General features: G+C 38.3%; 1 protein-coding gene across 4 annotated transcripts in view; it reads left to right on the top strand.

Annotated features, from left to right (window-relative positions):
* The window catches only part of VWA8 (von Willebrand factor A domain containing 8), a 336,953-nt gene that overhangs the window by 45,595 nt on the left and 265,023 nt on the right, over window positions 1-26,335 (top strand). For 3 of the 4 annotated variants that reach the window (XM_026493342.4, XM_044381840.3, XM_057308352.1), the window contains exons 5-9: window positions 9,188-9,355; window positions 13,685-13,849; window positions 14,404-14,453; window positions 15,619-15,727; window positions 17,991-18,095. In XM_026493342.4, the coding sequence (XP_026349127.2) occupies window positions 9,188-9,355; window positions 13,685-13,849; window positions 14,404-14,453; window positions 15,619-15,727; window positions 17,991-18,095 (597 nt within the window). Of the gene's footprint in view, window positions 1-9,187; window positions 9,356-13,684; window positions 13,850-14,403; window positions 14,454-15,618; window positions 15,728-17,990; window positions 18,096-21,473; window positions 21,690-26,335 lie in introns of those variants that run through there. The other variant, XM_044381841.3, reaches the window with a different exon arrangement.

Raw genomic sequence — 26,335 nt, 5'->3', positions numbered from 1 at the left:
TCAGAGTACCTATCAGTATCTGAATTTACCTAATTATTTCTGTGTTTCCGTATTTAATTCTGCATTCCCTACCAGAATATAACTTTCTTATTTATCTTTGGCACCTAAAAACTGTCTGGAAGATAATTGGCACTTATATTTGATGATAGATTTCTCCTTTGGATAATCAGTCTTGTTAAAATTTTAAGTTAACTAAGAATAAATAGGTTCTGATTAAGACCAGGGGGCACTCCAATGGAAAAGGTATTTATCTTTTTGACATCTGTTTTGAGTCATCAGAGTGAATAGTTCCCATCTGAATTCTAGATAGATGAAGTTGCCAATTGATTACCAGCTTGTCATATGTTTGTTAGACCAAAAGGTCTTTATTTTCTTTGGAAATTTATTTTATTTGTTTAATATTCTTAACCATAATAACAGAACAATAAGAATAATAAATATTCTTAATTTGATGTCTGGGATCAAAGGAGAGGCAGTAACTTCATTCACCAGTAGGTGATGGCTCTAATCTAGGTGGGCCAACATAGGTGAAAAAATGCCTATGGCCATCTGGTGGGTGCTGGGAGAGAAAGTTCGGATTATTCATTGTCCCTGATGCATACACATGTGACCGATGTTCAGGTAATTACTAATTGACTTTTCAGTTGGAAACCTTGGCAAAACCCCCACTTCCGGGGGTGCCTGGGTGGCTCAGTCGTTAAGCGTCTGCCTTCGGCTCAGGGCGTGATCCCAGGATTCTGGGATTGAGCCCCGCATCAGGCTCCCTGCTCCGCTGGGAGCGCTGGGAGCCTGCTTCTTCCTCTCCCACTCCCCCTGCTTGTGTTCCCTCTCTCACTGACTGTCTCTCTCTCTCTCTCAAATAAATAAATAAAATCTTAAAAAAACAACAACAACCCAATTCCTAGTTGAGGGACATGACTATCAACCTCTTCACCTATTTTCACGCAGAGTTGAGGATGATTGATGAGGGATTAAACTGAACTGCTACTCCTGAAGGTTAGAATTAGGTTAGTAATTCTACAGTAGGGAATTTGTACTTTCTTTCAAAATAATTTTTATTTTTTCTGATTAATAATATTATAAATGCTTTTTATAGTTATGTGTGTATTAATATCATACATGCTTTTTTTTTTTTTAAGATTTTATTTATTTATTTGATAGAAAGACAGCCAGTGAGAAAGGGAACACAAGCAGGGGGAGTGGGAGAGGAAGAAGCAGGCTCCCAGTGGAGGAGCCTGATGTGGGGCTCGATCCCAGGACCCTGGGATCACACCCTGAGCTGAAGGCAGACACTTAACAATTGAGCCACCCAGGCGCCCCCTATCATAAATGCTTTTTATAGATATACATACTATGTATAGAGAGAATTTCTTATGTGTTTATCAAAATGATTGCTATGTGTCAGGCACTGCCTAGGTGCAGTGAGCAAAAGAAACAAATTCTCGTCATCGTAGAGCTTTTTAAAAAATATTTTGTTTATTCATTTTTAGAGCACACACACGCACACTTGAGCGGGGACATAGCGGTGGGGGGAGGAGCAGAGGAAGAGGGAGAGAGAGAATCTTAAGGAGGCTCCATGCTCAGCAGGGAGCCTGAGCCTGGTATGGGGCTCAATCTCACAACCCTGAGATCCTGACTTGAGCCGAAACCAGGAGTCCTTCGCTTAACTGACTGAGCCATCTAGGCACCCCATAGAGCTTATGTTTTAATGGGGGAAACAAAACCATAGTAAAGAACTATAGTATAATAAAGTAAACGCTAACGGGCATCAGGAAGAATATACAAATTACCTTTATCTTCCCCTTCAAGACGGACAGTGTAAATATTTTCTATTATACCTATATGCATATCTACTTAGTCATGTACAATAATTTTTGCAAAAATTGTATACCATGTTTATAAAGTTTTATAGTCTGCTTTTTAAAAAACCTGATATTTTATCAGGAGTATCTTCCTATGACACTAGATATTCCTCAAAAATATAATTTTTAGTGTCCATACAATACTTCGTCAAATAGATGTGCTATTATTTATTTTAACATTCCCATTTTATCCACATTCCCATGTTGTTGGTAATTTAGGTTCTTTCTACGTTTTCACTATTATAAATAAGGCTTTGGTAAATATTGTACTTATATTGTGTAATCTCTGAGTATTTTGTACATTTGAATGTTAGAAGTATAACCACTCATCAAAAGTTCTAGGCATTTTCAAGAATAATTCAAGAATAATATATATTGTCAAATTGCTTTTCGGAAACGGTGTTCCAACTCACACTTTCATCAGTACGCTATGCATGATTACCTCATGGATTCTTGTCAGCACTGGGTATTTCTTTGTATGTACTTTGCCAAATTAATAGGCTTTAATTTGCATTAAAAAATTACTAAGCAGGCTGAATCTTTTTAATATGTTTATTGGCTGTTGCTCCTTTAAGATGTCAATGAATTGAGTGGATGTGGAAAAGGAGAAGGGTACTGATGAAGTAATTTATAGTCCGTTAAGAAAATGTTGAAATTTACACTATGCTTGTATATGTATTTGCCAAAACTTATCCACTTGTTCATGTAAAGGTAATGTAAGTATTTTTTATACAATTACCTTGCTAAGCGGATTACAGATTAAGCTTTTAAAAAAGAATTGGTTAAAGAAGAGAAATAAGAAAACTTATATGATTGGTATTTTGACATCCATGGAGACATAAGGAGACTAAAAGATATTTTGCTACCACATTACCTTTCATTTGCTTCAGAAGATAAAATAGGGGTGCCTGGGTGGCACAGCGGTTAAGCGTCTGCCTTCGGCTCAGGGCGTGATCCCGGCGTTCTGGGATCGAGCCCCACATTAGGCTCCTCCGCTGTGAGCCTGCTTCTTCCTCTCCCACTCCCCCTGCTTGTGTTCCCTCTCTCGCTGGCTGTCTCTATCTCTGTCGAATAAATAAATAAAATCTTTAAAAACAAACAAAAAAAGAAGATGAAATAACCTGAAAAAAATCTAAATCATTGTTATTCTAACCCTTTACAATTCTATAATGTACTTTTTCCTCCTTACCTTACTTGTTGACATTCTTTTTATTAATTATTTATTGCCGTGTGACTCCAGAGAGGTTAGTGGAAGACTTTAAATCAATAGAAAATTGCCTACATTAATCAAGTATGAACCAATATAAATTAACTAAAGCACAAATGAATTACATTTCAGCTTTAATGTCTTCCTGAAAGGACACACTGAAGACAATTTGGGGAATAGAAAGAGAGGATGGGGAAGTTAAATGACTTTCTTTAACTTTTCCTAAGCCAGGAACTCTTTTCAGGTCAGAATCTTGTTAATTTGTTTGACAGAACACCGTGCAGTTCCATAATGTATGATAGACATATTTAATGTTAAGCATAAAAATGCACTTTAAATAATTACATAGTATTTTAATGTCTTCTCTTCTGGTTGGGATTATTCCTTTTTTTTTTTTGGATTTTATTTATTTATTTGAGAAAGAGAGAGAGTGCACACAAGGGGGGGCGCGGGAGGGCAGAGGGAGAGGAAGAAGCAGACTCCCTGCTGAGCAGGGAACCTGAGGCTGGCTGGTTGTCAGGATTCTGAGATTATGACCTGAGCCAAAGGCTGACTGCTTAATCCACTGAGCTACCCAGTCACTCCTGTTTGGAATTCTTCTTCTTCTTCCCTTTTTTTTTTTTTTTTTTAAGATTTTATTTATTTATTTGACAGAGAGACAGCGAGAGAGGGAACACAAGCAGAGGGAGTGGGAGAGGGAGAAGCAGGCTTCCCGCTGAGCAGGGAGCCCTACTAGAGGCTGGATCCCAGAACGCTGGGATCATGACCTGAGCGGAAGGCAGATGCTTAACAACTGAGCCACCCAGGCACCCCGTTTGGAATTATTCTTGATTCTCTCTTATTAATAGAAAAAAATAAGGGTTAACCTTTTTTTAATGCACTGCTTAAATATTATAGGTCATCAAAAGTAACTCCTAATAAATTGAATAACAGTGCTATTGATTAGAAAATAAGATTTCTATTTTGTTAAAATGCGTTTTACTTATTTTAGCAAATAGGGAAAAACATTTACTTGTAAACTTAATCCTACTTTTGGATGCTGAAGCTACTTTCAGTGTAACCACTGTTAAAATTAAAAAGTTGTATTTCAGAAGTTCATTGATTAAGTATTTGGAATTTGGAAAGCATGACCTGTAGAAACAAGGCTGTTAAGAGTGTCTGAATTCTGTTACTTGCACCAGACCCTTTACAGCCATATTGTTATAATATATTCTAATTGTCACTTGGACAGTTGGAGAAGATCTCTCTTTTTATTCTGGCCTCTGTGTTAGTCAGAACTCAGGCCTTGGCTCCTTACCATGTTGCCATCTTGCTCAGGCCAACTCTTGTGTACTCATTTAATGTTAACTGTTTGACAGATTTATATAATTCATTTGAAAAATCAGGGCACGTAGTATAACACTCTAGGTTAACTATACTGGAATTTGAAATAGATTTAAAAATCAAGGCATAAGAACAACGTTTATTGAGACCTCTGTTGTGCTAGGTGCTTTATATGATTGCAGCTAATCCTCAAAACATCCTTAGGAGGGAGATGACTTCCCCATCTTATAGGTAAAGTAACTGAGTCTTAGAGGGCCATGGTCATACAACTGATAAATAGTAGAGGTGGAATTTGAACCAGGATCTGTCCAGTTCCGAAGTTTAGGTTCTTTGTGTCATAATGCTGTTTCTCTGAAAGAGCAATGATGATGATGATGATGATGGCCACCATGACTACAAGGATGATAGTATCGATAATAATGACAGCTAATCATTTCGTAAAGATTTACTGTGAGCCAGAGGTTATCTTGGTTAATCTTCATCATAATCTGTGAGATAAGCACCGTAAGTAGTCTGGCTTTAGAAAGAAATGGAAGCTCAGAGAGGTAGAGTAGCCTAAATTACCCGTAGCAGGTAAGTGGTAGAGCACTGAAAGATCAGTCTGATCCTATCCTGATACTTTAAAATAAAGAACCTAAAATTTAATTATTTTTGTTTTTCTTCGGCTTCCTCAGTGCTATTATACTATAGCCATTCTGAATCATTTGAAGCTCTTTGGAATCTATTTTCATTAAATCATGGTTATATCAATAGTAATTTCTATTTTTATGGGTACAATAGCTTTAAATTGCCTTTCCAGTACTGCTTTCTTTCATAAATAGTGACATTGTACAATACCCCTTGAGGATATTCTCATTTAGTAAATGAGGACACAGAACTCCAGATTAATTGTTTGCCTAAGGTCTTTTATCAAATCAGAAGCAAATCTAGAACAGGGGCTTAGACAGTTTTTGATTTTTAGGTCATGCAGCATCTTTAATCTTGAAACCCTTCATGCCTACATGTTGGGTTGTTAAAGCTGTGGTATGGTTTGTCCAGAAGGATCTTGCTTCATTTTTTCTGATTTCTATTTGAGAAAATCAGGTCTCTGGAAGTTCTATAACTTGAAGGGCAGGAAAGGATCCCATGGTTGATGTAATTTCTTCTTTGAATAACGATCACAAGTATTCATTCCACTTAAAATATATATGTACCGCTCCCTTCTTTTTTTAAGATTTCAAGAGAAAAAGTATGCCACCATTACTTTATTTAAAAATCTGTATAGAAAATTTGTGAAATATGTAGCCTAAATCATTCATGCTGACAGTTAAACTTGTTCTCTTCTCTTCTCTTATAACAAGTGTGGGCATAGATAACTATTATCCTTTAATATAAAAATTCTTCCTAAACTTACATAACAGCATCTTTTAACTGAGCTGTTACATTTTTATTCCATAAACACTAAAAGCCTTCTGTGAGCCAGTTTTGCACCAGGATGACAAAAAAGGCAGGGTTCTCACCCCTTGAGGACCTGAGAATCTTGCTGGGGAGATAAAACAGGCATATGGGAGAGCTAGGAGAACTTGAGCATTGTGGCTCCACACTTAGGAGCTGAAAAAACAGAGGGCAAAGGGGGTATCGATGCAGGCGGGATAAGATGTTTGGGCCTCTGTTGGGCACAAAACCTGTAACGGGTTTCCTCTCTCCAGCATCTCCAATTAAGTCTGAGACTTATCACATGGTACAATATGTTGTTGATATATTCGAGTAGTTAATGGATTTACCATTCTTCTTTACAAAGGTGACAAGATTGCATTAATAAAGTTTGACAGTACTGATTAAAGTATTTTCATACTTTATACTTTCATACTTTTATAGACTTTTAGAAACAATCAGAAAACAAGATGATACTGAATTAGTGACTAGCATTATTTCTGTAAATTCAGTGATTCAGATTTTGTTACTAAAAAGTATCTTCTTAAGGTTTTCTCCTTTTAGTCAGTATTCTTGCCTGCATTTAAAACTTTTTATTTACATGTATGTACTAGGTCTATAACCATGTATCCAAAGGGCAAGTCGGAAAGAAAGTTAAAAATCTTGGATGATCCTTTGCATGTTGATTTTTTTTCATTCTTTTTTTCTAAAAAAATATACAACTCTTATAAATTTGTATTCCTCTTATTATAGTCTTATCTTTGGATCCATTTGCACTGTGAAGCATCTATTCTCATTGCCACCCAACTGGTGTGTAAATAAATAATAAGAAAAAAGCTTAGGGGATTTTAAAAAATAATATTCTTAATAAAGTTGAGGTAATGGGGTGCCTGGGTGGCGCAGTCGTTAAGCATCTGCCTTCGGCTCAGGGTGTGATCCCAGCGTTCTGGGATCGAGCCCCACATCAGGCTCCTCCGCTGGGAGCCTGCTTCTTCCTCTCCCACTCCCCCTGCTTGTGTTCCCTCTCTCGCTGCCTGTCTCTCTCTCTGTCAAGTAAATAAATAAAATCTTTTAAAAAAAATGAGGTAAATTGCATAATCATAGATCTCGTTGTTGAAACAGACTTTTCAGATGGCATGATTCAGTCTCTAACTTCCAGTAGGTAAAATATGATCATCTCGAGCACAACTGAGAACGAGAGATATGGAGATATGGTGCCTGCTACATTTGACTGTTTCAGTAAAATAAACAGGAAATGGAGGAAGGCTCCCATTGAGATGGTGGCAGTGAGGATGGAAGGGGTGATAGATGCATGAACTACTTAGGGGTTACACTTGTGTTGTTTGAGGAATTAGAAAGACTGGATTCTGGGTGGCAGGAGAATCAGTGAGACTTTAATTGAAATCGCCATCAGGAAGAGGGCCTGGTTTGGAAAGAAGTCATATTTGGTCCAGCATGTTAAATTTAAACACCTCTATGGAGATGTTAAAAAGGTGTTTGGAAATGGAAGTGTGGAGATCAAGGGGAGGGTCAGGGTCACATAGTATGTTTCTGAAGAAAGATGAGATAAAGAAAATGAAAAAAATGTTATCTATTGTTATCGTTGCTGTTTACTTAATGTGGCACATAATGTAACACGTGCCAGATAGTGGCTACTCAGTGAACAAGTGAGGATTTGTGGCAGTAGGTTAGAGCTTCGCCAATGAAATAACAAGTGAGAGAAGAGGAGGGGAAAGGTTAAGGGTAGAACATTAGGAAATGCTTGCTCTTGCTCTTGCTCTTGCTTTTTTTTTTTTCCTCAAGAGTACAGGAGTCAGAGGAAGGGCTGGGGAAAGCCAGAGGGAAAACCTAGTTGGCAAATATCTAAGATAGAAGATGAAGCATAAGAGAAGATCAAGGGAAGAGGGTGGGAGGAAAGGAGAACATGAAGACCAAGGAAATACTTGATGTTTGGCTCTTTGATTTTTGGTGCTTGCAAGTGAGCAGTTTCAGTAAAATAAGGGTGATGGAGGCTTATTAGAGACAGTGTGTATGGGACTATTTCTCAAGGGGCTTGAAGATAAAGAGAGGATGTTAAAAGGTATCAGGAGACTGTAGGTTTTCCTAAAGTACAGACATGTTTGTAGAAGAGACAGAAGTTGAAAATGCAATTAAGAGGTGGGGGTATAGTTGATGGAAGATTTTGGAGGAGGTGGGGGCGGGTACCACGAAGCTCGAGGCAGAAAGGGCTGGCCTTGGAGGGACAGGAGGACTGATTGTCAAAGACAGACATCAGAGCAAATAAGACACAGAGGGGTTGTGTGATGGAGTGAAGAAAAGTCATGGCATCGCAATTCCGATGACTTTAATCATCAGGTGAAGTACTGGACAAGGTCATAGAAAGATGAAAAAGACTGGAAGCTTGGCTTGGCAATAACTTTTATAAGAAATAAAGAAAATATTTTCTAAGTAGTAGTAACGATTCAGCTGAGGTTGACCAATGTGAATTTGTAGTGGCTTTTCCTCACGTTTTATCACAGGTTTGTAATAGAGCTAATGGGAGGAGCACATGTCCCGTCTCGAGAGCATTGTCATTGTCTTCCCCAACCCATTCCATGGACTCACAAATTAAGTACTTTTTATAACAAGGTTCTTAGAAGAAGCATATTTACTTGGGATTTAGCAATCAGGTAAGAAATGGCATAGTCCTAGTAAAGATAGAACTATCTCATTATTTTTGATAGTGTAGTAGCCCATCCTATTGATTTATTATGGGATTGGCATTTGGGAGTTTTGCAGGGGTTTTTTGGTAATTATAAATCTTTTCGTGTATCAGTGTACATTTTCCTGACTACTCCCTTAAGATAAATTCCTTGAAATACAATTGCTGGATTAATGAACATAGCCATTTAAATTTTTAAAAATGTCTTGCCAAGTTATTCTTCATAAGGTTGTCATTTTGCACATAGACCAACCATGAATGAAAATGCGTTTCCTCTTAACCTTACCAAGACTGGGTATCATTCTTTTTTAATCTTTGCCAATTTGAAGTTCTAAAAATATCTTGTTTTACCCTGTAGCTCTTTGTTAACCACTGAAATGGAAAATATTTTATTCTACTCATTTGCATTTCATAATGATATTATTTATTTTCTTAATCTGAAAAATTCTTTTTATATTAAGCATATTTATTTGGTCTTTGTTATATATGCTACAAACATTCTTTTTCTAAATAGGCACACAACAAATTCTAATGCCTAGTAAAATTAGACTGTGTAATTACTAATTATCTGTGGTTCCATTATTCATTGACCTCTTCTTCATCTACTTGCATTACAAGTAAAATTAGGCCATGCTCTGGCATCTTCCATATTCTCATATTGCTTCTGTCTCTTGGAAATAGTGTGCGGTCCGTGCAGCCACAGAAGGCAGAACCCTCGTTTTGGAAGGCTTGGAAAAGGCGGAGAGGAATGTTCTGCCTGTTTTGAACAACTTGCTGGAAAATAGGGAGATGCAGCTCGAGGATGGACGCTTCCTAATGTCTTCAGAGCGTTACGACAAACTTCTCCAAGTAAGAAAAGAAAAACCCAGCTGCTTCGTCTTGGCCACTGAGCTGTGGGTGATGCTGTTTGTGACATGATTGTATGGGAACGACGACAGCATTCAGGTGGCTTGTATCTGTGGCAGATTGCTACACTTAGGTCCAGAGTTTGTAGTTTTATAAGTTCTTCAGTTTGTAGATCCTATTAGAAGACCTCTCACTTTTTACTTTTTTTTTTTTGCCCATGTAATAACTATTTATTTCTCTCTTATTTTTCTCTCTTTAATTCTCTCTTCTCTTTCTCCCTCTTTTCTTATCTTCCTTCTCTGTCTCCCAACAACTATGTACCGAAAGTCTAATGGCTTCTAGATGGTTCAGGGAAGACAGAGCTTAATAGAGTGTACAGAAGCTCAAAATCCAGTAGATACTGACAGAAATGAATACGAATTTAAAAGATACCCTGATGGTCCAAGCTGCCTGTGTCTGATGCCTGAGTTGTTGTAAGCGCCTCCTGGTTACCCTGCAGTAGTCCGTGATCACTTTAAAATATGGGGCGTGGGGCGCCTGGGTGGCACAGCGGTTAAGCGTCTGCCTTCGGCTCAGGGCGTGATCCCAGCCGGGGATCGAGCCCCACATCAGGCTCCTCCGCTATGAGCCTGCTTCTTCCTCTCCCACTCCCCCTGCTTGTGTTCCCTCTCTCACTGGCTGTCTCTATCTCTGTCAAATAAATAAATAAAATCTTTAAAAAAAAAAATTAATAAAATAAAATATGGGGCGGATTAGATCAGACCTCTGTTCTAAACTCTCTTCTCAGTATAAAACCCAAAGGCCTTTCAGTGGAAAATAGGTCTTGTCTGAACCTGGCCCTTAGGCCTTATCCTGCTGTCCTTTTTTATTCCACTGCAGCTGATAGGATTCTCTTTTCTATACCTTAACCCCACTGGGTAGGCATTCTCTGAGTGCTTTGCAAGTCACTTTGCTCTTCCAGAATGGTTTTCTCCCAGATAACCTGCCTGGCTTACTTTTATACTCCTTCAAGTCTTTGCTCCAATGTTCTCAGTGAAGCCTGCTCTCACCCTCCTATTTGACATCGCAGTGTCCCTTCTGCCCTTATGCTCCCTGACTCTGCTCTGTTTTTTCCCTTAGTCTCCTAACATCCTACAGGAATTATTTCCTTGGGCTGTTTTTAGTTTATTCACTCTCTCCCTCTACTAGATTACAACTTCCACTACCAGGGACTTTTTTGTTGCCAATGTTATCTCAAGCTCTTAGAGCAATGTCTGGCACTTGGTGGCTGCTTGATAACTGTTTGTTGAGTGAATGAATCAGTGCAATAAAATCTTTAAATGCTGTGATGTAAGTTGATAGAAGGAGGACCACAATAAGAGAGTGTAGGGGCCTCAGAGGCTTTAGGGAAGGGGTTCATGTAATGTCACAAAAGGACGGGAAGACATCCCTTGCTCATTCAGCACTGTCTGTGCTCTCCCGGAGTTCTCTGGCTAACCCAGAGTTCCAGGGATTGATGGCTCCGCCTCTGCATTCTAGGATTTAGAGTTTCTCTGAAGCTTGTGCTGTAGAGATACATGTATGCTAATTTTACTGCCCCAAGTTGGTTACAGATTGCTCAAGAGCAGAGTCTGTGTCTTATGTTTCTTCTTGATACAGCTGATAAAGGCCCAGAACCCACTAGGCACTAAGTAACAGATGTTGACACCAGCGTGTCTGAGTGAACTGATGCTCCGTGGCCAGCAGGACCAGAAATAGCGCTTTCTGATTCCTGCTGTGGGAGTCTGTTTTCTCAGAGACCTGTCTTGCTACCCTTTTAACAGTCTGTTTCTTTACTGTTTATAGAAGTCTTTAGATGGTGTTTTCATTGTGAGGTGTAGTTGTCTTGTTTTGGATCTATCTGAAGATGACATCATACCTATATAATTAGCAGAGGATAAATGAGGATTTAATCAGTAAGAAAAGTTAAATTCATTCATTTGTATCATTAGAGTTAATTTACTGAAATGAAAGACATGTTTATTATTCATGTATTTAAATTTATTTTAAATTTAATTAGCATTTTATAAATAATATGAACTTAAATATTACTATTCTTATAGTAATTTGTATTTTTTTTAAAGTAGGTCGGTGTTATGCGAGCATTTTCTCTTTAGATACTTTCTAATTACAAAAGAACTATTATTGGCCCCTGTATAGTTATTTGCCATTTTTAATAAATGATTTGGAAAAGAATATTCAGATGCAGGATCTTTTTTTTTTTTTTTAAGTATAGGGGTTACTTCACAACAAGAATTTTGATATATTCTTTATTTGTGTTAGAATTTTATGCAAAGTTATTGAATGTGTTACTTTGATTAAGAATTTGAGATATGGGGTCAAGAGGGTTTTAGTATACAAGGAGTGTTTGTTAATGAGAAGGATGTACTACGTTGTTTTTTTCCCAATGTAAGTATCAGTATACATGCTTAATTTTCATTGATAAATGTCATTTCTATAGTCATAGAACCTGTCTCATAAGAACCTCAGAGAATATAGGCCAGATCCCTTCACAAAACACCACCACCTTAAGATAATTTCTATGATAAAAGGATTTCAACACCGTAATTTAAGTCCTACTTATTTCTAGCTAGATTCAATATAGTAAATTTGAATATCTCAAAATTTTAATGGAGGTGATTGTAGTAGAATTTTGTTATTATGGAAACAAATACAATCAGTTTGTATAAATTTTATTTATATCCTGATGTTCACTTCTGGGTAAGTGGAAAAGAAAAATATTCAGCTCTCTGAAGATTATGCTCTTGGTTTCTCAGGCAGGGCTAGATTCTGACTCTTGTTTTTCAGTGCATGGTGACATAGCATCACTGCTAGTCCTGTTAATGAAAGTGGGGTCATAATTTTGGTTTTGCTTGAAAAAATTGTTCCTTATGTTTTTAAATGATTTCATGTAATCAACAGACATTTGTTCTATTATGTTTAAGAGATAATAAGTCCACTCGAGCGCTTGAATCCAGCATGAGGTGGTAATGAACAGAAGTCAGTGTACACATGTTTAATGATAACAGCTTGCAAAGGATACAGTGGGAGGGTACAAAACTGGTTCTGATGGAGGGAGGGATTAGAAAGTGATGATGTTCTTTGTGCTAAGCTTTGATGCCTGTGTTTATACTGTGCAAAGTGGGAAGGGTGTTTCAAGCAAGGGGAGCAACGTTGGTGAAGCAGTATGATGTGTCTAGAGAGCCACCATTGTGTGATGGGGCTGGAGCACCGGGTCAGGGAAGGCGTGCTGAGGGGTGGGTGTGCAGTGCTGGCTGAGACTGGGAGAATCGGACATGAGTTGAGCCAGGGAAGTTCTTGAGTGTCACGTGAAGAGCTTCTACACTGTTATATGGGTCACATCCCCTGAAGAAATGCTGAAAGCCGAGGACATGCAGTTCATCTAAGCTTTGTAAGCTCTACAGCTGAGGACAGTAAAGAGCCATTGACAGGGTCAGGCAGAGAGAGAAGGAATGAGAGCCAACAGGTGCCTACTGTGGACCAGTTGCTTCCATATACACTGTTGTGTTTAATTTTCCTAATAGGCACAGTAGTGTTGATGATACTATTCCCACTTTATCAATGACATCTTGAGGGTCAGAGGGTATAATAACATGCTCTTGGCCACTTCATTAGAGTTTATGCCATGTGCTAGAGCCAGGGTTTATAACCCCAAACCCCGTACTGTTTCCCGTCTCAACTCCACCAGATGCTAGTTGCAGGACCATGGGCAAATGATGTAATTCCTTTGAACATCGGCTTGTTCATCCTTAAAAAGGAATTAAATGTTTATTTGCATTCTGGTAAAAGTTAAATGAGCAAAATTCATCAAAAGTACTTACCACGTAGTGAGTTTTCAATACATGTTAGCTGTTACTGTTAATACGCCTTGACAGAAATAGACCCATAAACATAGCTGTCTATTTGAGGTCCATGGAAGTCTCTGCTCAACCAGTGAATGGTCAGTCCCTCTAGGACTACCTTTTTACATTCTCTGGTCTGCATCAGTATATTTTGCTTAGCTTCCTCACTCAGTTTCTCTGAGTTAATGACTACAGCTTAGAGATCTGACCCACATTGCCTTTGTTCCTTGGTGTGTTAGCTGCTTCTCCGTTCAATTACAGTCTTCACATTGTGAGCCTTCCCTGGCACCCTGATCCTGATTTCACTTTGCTTCCTTCCTTGGCGGTTTGGTTTTGAGGTGGTTCTCAAATACAATTTACTCAGCAAGCAGGGCCTGAATTCCTCAGCCTGGCAGCTCTTGCAGTTGTAATCTGCATCATTTATCTGTAAGTTTTGATCTCTTTCTTTCAGGATCATACCAAAACAGAGTTGGATGCTTGGAAGATTGTTCGGGTTAGCGAAAACTTCCGAGTCATTGCCTTGGGCTTACCAGTGCCTAAGTACTCTGGGAATCCATTAGACCCCCCTCTCCGTTCTCGGTTTCAGGCCAGAGATATTTATTATCTACCCTTTAAGGTAAGTATGAACAAGGATAATTTATTTTTTAAACAGGTTTTTCTATTTATATTTAGTTAATGGAGAGAAAAAGATAGAGGGTAAAGAAAATCTCTGGACACTAGAAAGAAAAATTATTGTGGCATTATTTATCTGATGGATTAAAAAAGGCTAGGGGCGCCTGGGTAGCGCAGTGGGGCGCCTGGGTAGCGCAGCGGGGCGCTGGGTAGCACAGTCATTAAGCGTCTGCCTCCAGCTCAGGGCGTGATCCTGGCGTTCCAGGATCGAGTCCCACATCAGGCTCCTCCACTGGGAGCCTGCTTCTTCCTCTCCCACTCCCCCTGCTTGTGTTCCCTCTCTGACTGGCTGTCTCTCTCTGTCAAATAAATAAATAAAAAATCTTTAAAAAAATAAAAAAATAAATAAAAAAGGCTAAGTTTTAGAAAATGACATATATCAAATGATTTTTTTTGCTATTAGGTAGTGTCCACTTAAAGTTTGAAGTGTGTCTATAAAAATTTGCATTGAGTCTGTTACATTCCTTATTGATTTGATGTGTTTCTATGTTATTTTAGGACCAGCTTAAACTGTTATATTCAGTTGGAGCCAACATTTCTGCTGAGAAGTAAGTATTTCAGCTACACATACACACATACACAGACATACACACAAGCACACACAGACATTTATATAAATACCTGGACACTTAACATTGAATTTGTTTGTTTGGCCCATTGGTTTTTTAATTCATCCATTCAACAACTGTTCTTTGAAGAATTCCTTAGTAGCTGTGGCAAGTGCTGATGATAAAGTTAATAAGACATGATCCTTGAAGGCAAGAAACTCAGGATCTGGTAGGGTTTAAAGATATGGAAATACATTAGTTTAATATTGTATATTAGGAGTCATAATTTCAAAAAGGGTCAGCATTTGAGATGGGTCCTAAAGAATGAGTACACTTTTGCCAGATAAAGATTGGAATTAAGGAATTCTAAGAAGTTATTTTTAAAGTGTGGGATATGAGAGTGTATGCCTTGTTCTTGAGGCTATAAAAAGCTTCTGGTGGCTGGAATTCAGGTTTGGATTGAAAAGGGTGGGAGGGGAGGCTGGCAGGATAAATGTGGGCCAGGTTGTGAAAAACCTCACGTATTGTCATATTTTAGAAATATATATGGGGGCTCCTGGGAGGCTCAGCCAGTAAGCATCTGCCTTTGGCTTGGGTCATGATCTTAGGGTCCTGGGATGAAGCCCCATGTTGGGCTTCCTACTCAGTAGGGAGTCTGCTTCACCCTCTGCCTCTGCCACCCCAACTCATGCTCGCTCTCTCTTTCCATCAAATAAACAAATTTTTTAAAAATCTTAAAAACAAAGAAATATATCTGTGTATTTAATCAGCTTCTGAGTTTTATTTATTTATTTATTTTAAAAAGATTTTATTTATTTATTTGAGAGAGAGAGAGAGAAGGAGCAAGAAAGCAGCAGAGGAATAGGGAGAAGCAGACTCCCTACTGAGCAGGGAACCAAACACAGGGCTCGATCCCAGGACCCTCGGACCATGACCCAAGCTGAAGGCAGACACTCGGCCGGCTGAGCCACCCAGGCGCCTCAGCTTCTGAGTTTTGAATGGAATATTATAAAATGAAGCTGTTGTTTCTTGAGAATTTAATAGTAAATGTCATCTGTTAGATTAATTAAATTGGCTCAGCTGTTTTATATTAAAAAAATGAATTCATTTTATATATTACAACTGTTAGAATAACATTTAATATCACTTAATTTTTTTCCCCTAGAATTTCTCAGCTCCTGTCCTTTGCCACCACTCTTTGTTCCCAAGAATCTTCTACTCTTGGACTTCCAGATTTTCCTTTAGATAGTTTACCAGCTGCAGTTCAAATCCTGGTATGTATAAAATAATGACTTGTATACCCAAACATGGCAAAAAAAAATTTAAAAATTAATCCTTGGGGATTAATCACTTCAGTTTGCCTTGTCATATTCTTCTATAAATATTACAAGACCTGAGATTAATTGGCAGCAGCGCAGTAAACTGTACAGAGACCAGCAACGTGTTCTGAGCCCTTAAAGAGCTTCCAGCCTTGTGTGGGGGGGAAGGTAGACATGCAACTCAGGTAACAGTCCCACAGAGGTAGGGAGGACTCAGCCTGAAGAGGCGTGAGACCTGGGAGAGGCGTCCTGCAGGTAAGCTGTGCCTCAGCCTTGCCGCAGCCTGAGGCAGGGAGCTGGGGCTTTCACACTCATGTACCAGCAGTCCTTGCTCATTGCAAGGGACACTGATTCCCAGTCGCTAGCTGCTCTCTCGGCCTGTAGCAAAGCTGGCTTCAGAGGTTCCAGAGTAGTCTTCTTTAAAAGGCCTGCCGCCGCTGACTGTTGAAAGGGAAAGGTGAGAGGCTCAGAAAGGATAAAGACAGATCTGAGGGGTTTGGTGGAGCCTAGACATTGTCCACCACAGTTTCGAAGAGGTCGTGAGGGTAGTGGCAGGAATGGTGGAAATGCCCTCCAGGCAGGGGGAACGGCTCGTACAAAGGTGTTGAATCACAAAGGGGCTTGGTACGTTTGAAGAATGCTGAGTTGTATTGCTAGAGCAAGCATGTATGGTGAAGAGAGAGGTTAGAACTTTCCTGTGAAGTGTTTTGCATGGTGAGTGAAGTTGTCTGGATTTTATGGTGGGGAAGAAGCGGCCCATTAGATATTATGAAGTAGGGGAGGTGTAGAGTAATCAGTTAATGTTGGAGGTAGTGTCTCTGCTGGCAGGAAGGAGGGATAGGGAGAGTATGGTGGCATAAGGAGCAAATAGGAAATAGTCGTAGCCATCAATGAGAGATTCTGCTAAGGAGAGCATAATCTCAGGTAGTAGGGATCCTGCCTAGACAAGAGATTTATTTTTATTTTTTATTTTTATTTTTTATTTTTTAAAAAGATTTTATTTATTTATTTGACAGAGATAGAGACAGCCAGCGACTGAGGGAACACAAGCAGGGGGAGTGGGAGAGGAAGAAGCAGGCTCCTAGCGGAGGAGCCTGATGTGGGGCTCGATCCCATAACGCCGGGATCACGCCCTGAGCCGAAGGCAGACGCTTAACTGCTGTGCCACCCAGACGCCCCAAGAGATTTATTTTTAAACTATCGTTGCAATTTGTTTATGTCTCCTGAGACTGAGTTAGGTTTCACAGGTATTGTTTACACTGTTCTATATATTTAGAACAGCTTTTCTCCTCCTATTTATCATGTCTCCTCCTTTTTGTTCTTTTTGGTTTTGCTTGGAACTTTTTACTTTGACAATTCTCAAATCCTAAAAATAGTTCACAAATAGTAAAATGAACATCCACAATCCCTTCAACTAGAATCACTAATTTTTAGCATATTGCCACATTTGATTACTCTCTCTCTTTTTTTCTGAACCATTTGAAAGTAGACCGTGGTCAGTATTCTTATATACTTCAGTGTGCAACTTGTAAGAAGTAGGATGTTCTGCATAAGCAGAACTGTTAATCATACCCCTCAGCATGTTAACAGTAATTCTAGCACAGAATTCTGATAGACAACCTATACTGAAATTTCTCTAATTGTCCCTGTCTTCACAAGTCCCACACTTCTGAAAGTAGAGTCAACAGAATTGGGAGAGCAGTTTGATTTGGGAGAAAGTTTTGAGAATAATAAATACTTTCTAACTTGTAGTCTGTAATTGTGAAGCTAAATACATGTGTGTATGAGATTAACTCAGATTAAGGAATAAAAGTGAAGGGGAAGGTACTTTGGGATGAATAGGGCAGGGAAGTGTGTTCAGACGTCTAGTTTCAGACATGCTGAATGGGGCTCAATGGGATATCTAGAGTCACATCTGAGCAATTGAGAGTTCAAGTCTAGAGCTCAGGAAAGAGGTCAGGATCAGAGACAGAGACATGGGAGCCATAACAGATAGATAGCAACTGCAAGATGGGAGAGGGTGAGCTTACCCAGAAAGGGTGTGGAACAGGAAGAGAGGAGGAAGTAATGAATATTTACTTTTGTAGACTTCTGGAAAATATGAGAAACCTATAGGTTATTGTTTATAAGGCAATTTCAATGTCCTATGCATTTCAGATAAATTTTCTGTGATTATTTTAGATGTTCCTCATTCCTACGTATTTTTGCTCCTAAATAGGATTCCTTTCCTATGATGTCAATCAAACATGCAATCCAGTGGCTTTACCCATACACTATTTTACTAGGACACGAAGGGAAGATGGCTGTGGAAGGTGTTTTAAAAGTAAGTATCTTGGGATACCTGGGTGGCTCAGTCAGTTAAACGTCTGCCTTTGGCTCAGGTCATGATCCCAGGGTCCTGCGATTGAATTCTGCATCAGGCTCCTTGCTCAGCAGGGAGCCTGCTTCGCCCTCTGCCTGTAGCTCCTCCTGCTTGTGCTCTCTCTCTCTCTCTGACAAATAAACAAATAAAATAAAATTTAAAAAGTAAGCATTTTATATGTTAACTAACTTGAATTTAAATTTTAAAAAAAAGTAAGTATCTGCTTCACTTTCCTTTTCTTTTCAGTTGTCTCTTCTCGTCCTTTCTCTTCCCTTCTTCCCATTTCTCCCTTTCCCCGCCTTTCCTACTTTTCTCTTTCCATCTTTCTTTCTTTCCCTTGACTTCCCTTGCTTTTCCCTCTCTTTTTTTCCAGGCATGGAGGCACTGGCATGCCAGTGATAGGGAAGCAAGTACATAGGTGGCTGGTGTGGTTGGGACATTGACTACATCGAACAAATTAAGTAAATCAGTTGAGCAAATGAATGAATATATTGAGGATTATGAGAGCTGTGTTACTTACTGTTGGAAAAAGAATTTATGAACATGGAAAGAAAGACTCCTGAGGTGTTAGATTGGAATTGGAGGAATCAGAATGAACTCATGTTTTTTTCAATATATATAAACAGAGTAATAGATACAGATTGTGTGTGTATATGTGAATGCAAACACATATTCTAGCTCTGTCCTCTATGAAGGCCTAAAAATTGATACTCCAGTGGCAATGATTATGCCAAGTGCCGAGACATTGGTTTCTAAATACCACACTTCCTAAAAGGAATCAGGACTCCTAGGAAGTGGGGCTGGTTCAAGGATCAGCACAGGGAAAGTACATGATGAAATGAACTGGGATCATCCTGTTGTGCCAGAAAGTAAGAAAATGTCTAACAAATGATGCTGACGTGCCAAAGTGACAGAGGAGCCAGCCTGAAGTGGCTCCCATTGGCTAAAATGTGGGACAGTTTTAGCATCAAAATAAACAATGATAACAATTGATTATAAACCATTGAACAAAATAGGAATCCCTAAGTTCATATTGATATAAATGAATAAATAAATACAAGGGGGAGAAGAAAAATCCCTTGACTGAATGCAGAAGGAATTACATAAACAGAAAAATCACCATTTGGCCACCATCAATGTGGTAGTTGATTTAGGCAGGAGTCATGAAAGGTTTTAAAGCTAGTGGGTGGAGGTTCTATGAAGAATAGGATATTCGGGTGCCTGGGTGGCTTAGTCAGTTAAACATCCAACTCTTGATTTTGGCTCAGGTCGTGATCTCAGGGTCGTGAGATTGAGCCTCACGTTGGGCTCCACACTCAGCAGGAGTCTGCTTGAGATTCTTTCCCCGCTCACCATGTGCACACATGCACGTACTCTCGCTCTCTTCAAATAAATACATAAATAAAATCTTCAAAAAAAAAGTACAGGATATTTATGTACTCTAAGAATATCTCTTACCAAAATACTCAGTTGACTACAAAACAAGAAAATGATACTTTTATGGTAAATGCCAACTTGACCAGGTAGGACAGATCAACATTGTGTCCCTCCTGAGTGTTGAGCTGAGAAGAGCTCAGCCTTATTTCAGGGATATTCTGGATAAGGATTCGTGGTGTGAGTTTGGCCATGAAAAAGTATGGTATAGACCTAGGTTGAGGGCCATCTTACTTATGAAAGGCCTGTATTCTCTAGAATTGTCTAGTCCATAAAAGAGGAAAACCTGAGAACTACTTCAGATTGAAAGGGACTAAAGAGATATGATAGCTAAATGCAACATGTGCTCCTATGTTGGATCCTGGACCAGATAGGAAAAAGTGACATTGTTTACACAGTTAGTTAAACTTGAATACGGTCTGAGGATTAGATAGCAGTGTTCTATTAAAATGATTTCCTGATTTGGAAGCTTATGTGGTGATTACATTGGCCAGAGTTCTTGTTTTAGGAAATATGAACTAGAATGTTTAGGGATGATGAGGCATCATATTTGCAGGTTGCTCTTCAGTGGTTCACTAAAAGACCAATGATAATGGTCTGGTATGGGGTTGCTGCCGGGGGTAGGGGTGAGGGGATAAATGTGCTACAATGGTAATCATTGAGAAATCTGAGTGAAGGCAAAATAGAAGCTCTTCGTACAACTGAGTCCTGCAACTTTCCTGTAGGTTTGAAATTATTTCAACATAAAACATTTTAAAAAGTGACTATCCACTATAACGTGTTTCAAGATAAAATTAAAAACAAATATAACTAATATAGCACTAAGGTAAAATTTATCTGCCTATAACTTAAATTATTAACTTGAAAAGTAAGTACTTTATATAAAACTATGGAAATTGCTATAGACCTGTCATTTAAACTAATGAAGTTCTTATTTTTATCTTAAGTGGTTCATAATATATGGGGCCTGATTTTCTTTCAAAGTATGCATGGCCTAATTTCCTCATTATATAGTTTAACAGTAGTGTTTTCTAAAGGGCCAGTCACAATATATGATATCTTATAACTATATATTTCAGCATGTTGACTCTTGGCAGAGATGTATTGACTTACCCAAATTAATTCCTTTTAATGAAAGACAGTTTTTATTTTTCCTTTTCAATTTGGCTTAAGGAGCAGATTTCTAAGGAGTAGGTAGAATGTGAACACTAAGTTATTTCTATATGTATAGGCCCTTCATTTCCTGGAGGCCAGGATTTTACCACCTTAGGCAAATGGAGTGGTATTTGTTTCTCCCCTATCTCAAAGTCTACAATGGGAGTACAGAAAGAAGTATTCTCTATGTAGGTAGTAACAGTGAGAACTCAGAAGTAGGTTCTAGGTACTTCAGCAGGTTTTTCTCCACATTATCAGCTAGCCAAAGAAACATTATTTTCATTGACTGGTGGTGTCATTAATGATAATAATAGTAATAAAAAAATAAAACGAATAAAAGCTCTTCCTCATAGAAGCTGAGAAGTATAGTTGGGGACAGAATCTAAATGAAAAGCATAAAGAAGCAAGGTGAAAATATAACTATTTAGTTCACTTTAAGTTTTATTCTCGGCACTGGAAAAAGAACTAGAATTCATCTTTGATTTAATCAACATCTGAACTAAATTGGCATTGGTCACTGAAATAGAGCACCTAGTGTTTAAGAAAAAAGGCTGTGATTCCAGATTTGCTCCCTTGATGCCCATCAGCACAGTGTCCAGTTCCTGCAGAACAAGGGTAAATAGGGATGAAGAAAATGTCATGGGAAGGTCTGATAAAATGAAACAATGTGAACATTTTTGTGACACAACTAAGAGAGGATATTCAATGCCTAGAAGAGTCAGTTATGAACAAAGGTATTTATTTTTATAAAGAAGCCACTTTGATGTATTTCTATCTCTAATTTCAAAACTAGTCGTACAGATTAGACTTCCAGTGAAGATGGTGGAGTAGGAAGATCCTAAGTTCACTTTGTCTCATGGATGCAATTGGATAACACCCACATCAGTGTAAATAACCCAGAAAACAACCTGAAGCCTGGCAGAACACACTCTCCACAGCTCAATGTGGAGAAGAGGCCACCTCAAAGTGAGTAGGAAGGGCGGAGATGTGGTCAGCTGAGTGGACCTGGGGAAAGTCTGTGGCAGGGAGGGACGCCTTGGGCTCAGAGAGGGGAAGAGAACAGGCCCTCACACCAAGTACCCCAGGCACCGGAGACCTGCACAGGGAAGATGATTCTCCATAACATTTGGCTTTGAAAACCAAAGGGGCTGATTTTGTGAGTTCTTACAATTAGCAGGGCTTAACACCTGGAACTTGGAAAATCTGTGGGCTCAGCTCTGGGAGGGTGATAGGAATCTGAGTCCCCACCCTTAAAGAGACAACATACCACATAGCCCCACAGAGATACAACATAGAAACAGCAGTTTAAAACACACTGCCGTATATGAGAGGGAGATTTGTTTACTAACTTCAGAGCATGTGCTGGAGAAGTGGGGATGCTTGTGAGACCTCTCCAAGAACAAAAATGCTGGCAGGTACCATTTCTTTCCCCCACCCCCAGCCTAGATACATGGACACCTTTGGCACCAACATACCCTTCCTAACTTGCTAACCCTACCCTGCATTCTGTGGACTCCACCCCCTCCAATACATCTTGGCCAGAGCACACCCAAAGTAGTGCCACAAGCCTGGCAGTGTGCAAACAGCTCCAACAGGTGTGAGCACCACAACAAAGTGACTCCTGTCCCGGACTGGCCCAAGGTGGCCCCAGACTGGTTCACTAACAACACAGGGATCAAATCCTGCCCACAATAGGGAAGGAGAGCCATTGCAGATGACTGGATTGAAGGCAAAAGTGGCTCAGCCATAACAGTAGAGTGCACACAACACATGTAGAAGACACCCCTGAAGTGCCAGGTTCTGGTGAACAGGGGACTTTGCACGGCAGAGCACTACAGGATGTCTTCTTCATAAGGCCACTACTTTTAAGAGCTGGAGATGTAGCTGACTTTCCTGGCACGTGGAAACAGATAAAAAGAGTTAGACAAAGTGAGGAGACAGGACTATTTCCCAAATGAAAGAACAGGACACATTCACAGCAAAAGAGGTAAATGAAATGAAAATAAGTGATATGCTTGATAGAGAATTTAAAGTTAACAGTCATAAAGCTACTCACTGGACTTGAGAAAAGAGTGGAGGATTCAGCGAGACCTTTCACAAGGAGATAGAAAACAAAAGAAGAACCAATCAGAGATGAAGAATTCAGTAACTGAAATTAAAAATACATTAGGTGAAATAAATAGTAGATTAGAGGAAGCAGAAGAACGGATCAGCGGCCTGGAGGACAGAGTAATGGAAGGCAATCAAGTTGAACAGGAAAGAGAAAAAAATAATAGGGAATGAAAATAGAGAACTCATTAACACCACCAAGCATAATAACATTTGCATCATAGGGATCCCAGAAAGAGAGGAGAGAGGAAAGGGGGCAGAAAATTTATTTGAAGAAATAATAGCTGAAAACTTCTTGAATCTGGGAAGAAAACAAATCCAGATCCAGGAGGCACAGAGAGCCCCCAACAATATATTAAAAAAAAGCATTCACTGCAATCAAATGGGATTTATTCCTGGGATGCAAGGGTGATTCAATATTCACAAATCAATCAGCGTGATATATCACATCAATAAGAGAAAGGATAAAAAATATATGATCATTTCAATAGATACAGAAAAAGCATTTCACAAAGTACAAATCTGTTCATGATAAAAACCCTTAACAGAGTAGGTGTAGAGGGAACATACCTGAATGTAATAAAGGCCATAGATGAAAAACCCATAGCTAACATCATACTTGGTGAAAAATGGAGACCTTTTCCCGTAAGATCACGAACACGACAAGGATGTCCACTCTTGAAACTTTTATTCAACATAGTACTGGAAGTCCTAGCTACAGCAGTCAGACAACAAAAAGAAGTAAAAGGCATTCATATTGGTCAGGAAGAAGTAAAACTTTCACTATTTGCAGATGACATGATATTATATAGAGAAAACCCTAAAGACTCCATCAAAAAACTACTAGAACTGATGAATGAATCCAGTAAACTCACAGGATACAAAATCAATATATAGAAATCCTTTACATATCTTTACACTAAGAATAAAGAAGCAGAAATAGAAATTAAGAAACTCCCATTCACAATTGCACCCAAAATCATAAAATACCTAGGAATAAACTTAACCAAGGAGACAAAAAACCTGTACTCTGAAAACTATAAAACATTAATGAAAGAAATTGAAGATAACACAAACAAATGGAAAACATATTCCATGTTCATGGATTAGGAGAACAAATATTGTTAAAATGTTCATACTACTCAAAGTAATCTATAAATTTAATGCAGTTCCTATCAAAATACCAACAGTATTTTTCACAGATTTAGAACAAATAATCCTGAATTTTGTATGGAATCACAAAAGACCCCAAAGAGCCAAAGCAATCTTGAAAAAGAAGAACAAAACTGGGATCACAATCCCAGATTTCAAGATATACTACAAAGCCATAGTAATCAAAGCAGTATGGTACTGACACAGAAGTAGACAAATAGATCAATAGAATAAAATAGCCCAGAAATAAACCCACAATTATATGGCCAATTAATCGTCGACAAAGGAGGCAATAGGCAATGGGAGAGACAGTCTCTTCAACAAATGGTGTTAGGAAAACTGGACAGCTACATGCAAAAGAATGAAACCAGATCACTTTCTTACATCATATATAAAAATAAACTAAAAATGGATTAAGGACCTAAATGTGAGAGCTGAAACCATAAAATCTTAGAAGAGATCACAGGCAGTAATTTCTCCGACATCAGCCATAAGATTTTTCTAGATATGTCTCCTGAGGCAAGGGAAACAAAAGCAAAAATAAACTATTGGGACCACGTCAAAATAAAAAGCTTCTGCAAAGCAAAGGAAGCAGTCAAGAAAACCAAAAAACAAACTACTTAATGGGATAAGATATTTGCAAATGACATATTCAGTAAAGGGTTAGTATCCAAGATATATAAACAATTTATACAACTCAACACCAAAAAAAACAAACAATCCAATTAAAAAATGAGCAGAAGACATGAACAGACATTTCTGCAAAGAAGACATACAGATGGCCAACAGACATCTGAAAAGATGTGCAGTGTCATTCATCATTGGAGAAATGCAAATCAAAACCACAGTGAGATGTCACCTCAGACCTGGGAACATGGCTAAAATCAAGCACATAAGGAACAACAAGTGTTGGCGAGGATGTGGAGAAAAAGGAACACTTGTAGTGTTGGTGGGAATACAAACTGGTGCATTTATATTTACAATGGAATATTTATTACTTGTCTGTAAAAGAGAATGAAATCTTGCCATGGATGAAGCTAGAGATTATAATATAACAATAAGATAAGTCAGCCAGAGAAAGACAAATACCATATGATTTTACTTATATGTGGAATTTAAGAAAAAAAAACAAATGAACAAAGTAAAAAAAAAAAAGACTAATAACCAAAAAACTGACTCTTAACTATAGAGCACAAACTGATGATTACCAGAGGGGGATGGGTGGAATAGGTGAAGGGGAATAAAGGTACACTTATCATCATGAGCACTGAGTATTGTATAGAAGTGTTGAATCACTATATTGTACACCTGAAACAAATATAACACTGTATGTTAACTCTCCTGAAATTAAAAAAAAAACACCAGCTAGTCATACAAATGAGTTCAAGTTATAGTATACCTTTAAGGAGTTGAGTTTTTTAAAGAAATAGCTAGTATTGCTTCATTTTGTTTGGCCCTTTTTTTGACCTTTATAATTAAGGGGAACAGAGAAAAATGACTGAAGGTCTGTATTACAAATAAAATAATTTAAATTTCATTTTAGAATCTAAAAAAATAAAAAGGGAATGATATTACTTAGATAAGATTAGAAAAAGTGGTTATCTTTTCTTGCCTTAATAGTGTATATAGCTAATTAAGGAACAGTACTTCTTTTTCCAACTCCTCAGTAGATAGATAAGGGTGGGTGGAGAGCTTAAATTCATTTGTGTGAACCTAAAGAAGAACTTTCTTTTTGTAAGATAATTACACACTGATACATACAATCAAATCAGAGTGTTAAATCACTCTCCTTAAAAATGATAGCAGTCTACTAATGGGTATAATGTGATCTGTCCTGGGACAGTCCATGTGACCCATTTGTTGTTCTAAGTTTCTCTATTTTCTCAAGCTAATGTTCACAGATGAACAAAATTTTATATATCCCCAAATAATTTTTAGTTAAGAGAGGTGAAAAGGCAATTTTGTTGAATTGGAAAAAATATTGAATTAAGAATTAGAAATATCTATTATAATAGCAAACCAAGAATGCACATATATACATTTAATAACTTTTCCTTGATAATCATTTTCCGACCTACGTTGTCATAGAAATCAATGGATAGTTGAATATGAATTAGATATCCATTTGGATTTTAGCGTACTTAGACAACTTTTAAGGAAAAATTATTACTCATTGAAAATGCAGTCAGCTAAAATTCGGAACACCTTTTTTTTTTTTTTCCTAAACAAGCTATAAAAATGGTGAAAATGTCTTTCATTCTTCATATGGTACTCATCGAATGATGTTGATACTCTAAAAACATGTTTCTGTAGTCATAAAATCACTCCTAGCTTTTAGTTAAGGATATCTT

The sequence above is a fragment of the Ursus arctos genome, unplaced genomic scaffold (genome assembly GCF_023065955.2).
Source record: "Ursus arctos isolate Adak ecotype North America unplaced genomic scaffold, UrsArc2.0 scaffold_10, whole genome shotgun sequence".
NCBI classification, from domain to species: domain Eukaryota; kingdom Metazoa; phylum Chordata; class Mammalia; order Carnivora; family Ursidae; genus Ursus; species Ursus arctos.
Note: the sequence above shows the minus strand (reverse complement) of the source record. Positions and strands in the feature narration are given on the sequence as shown.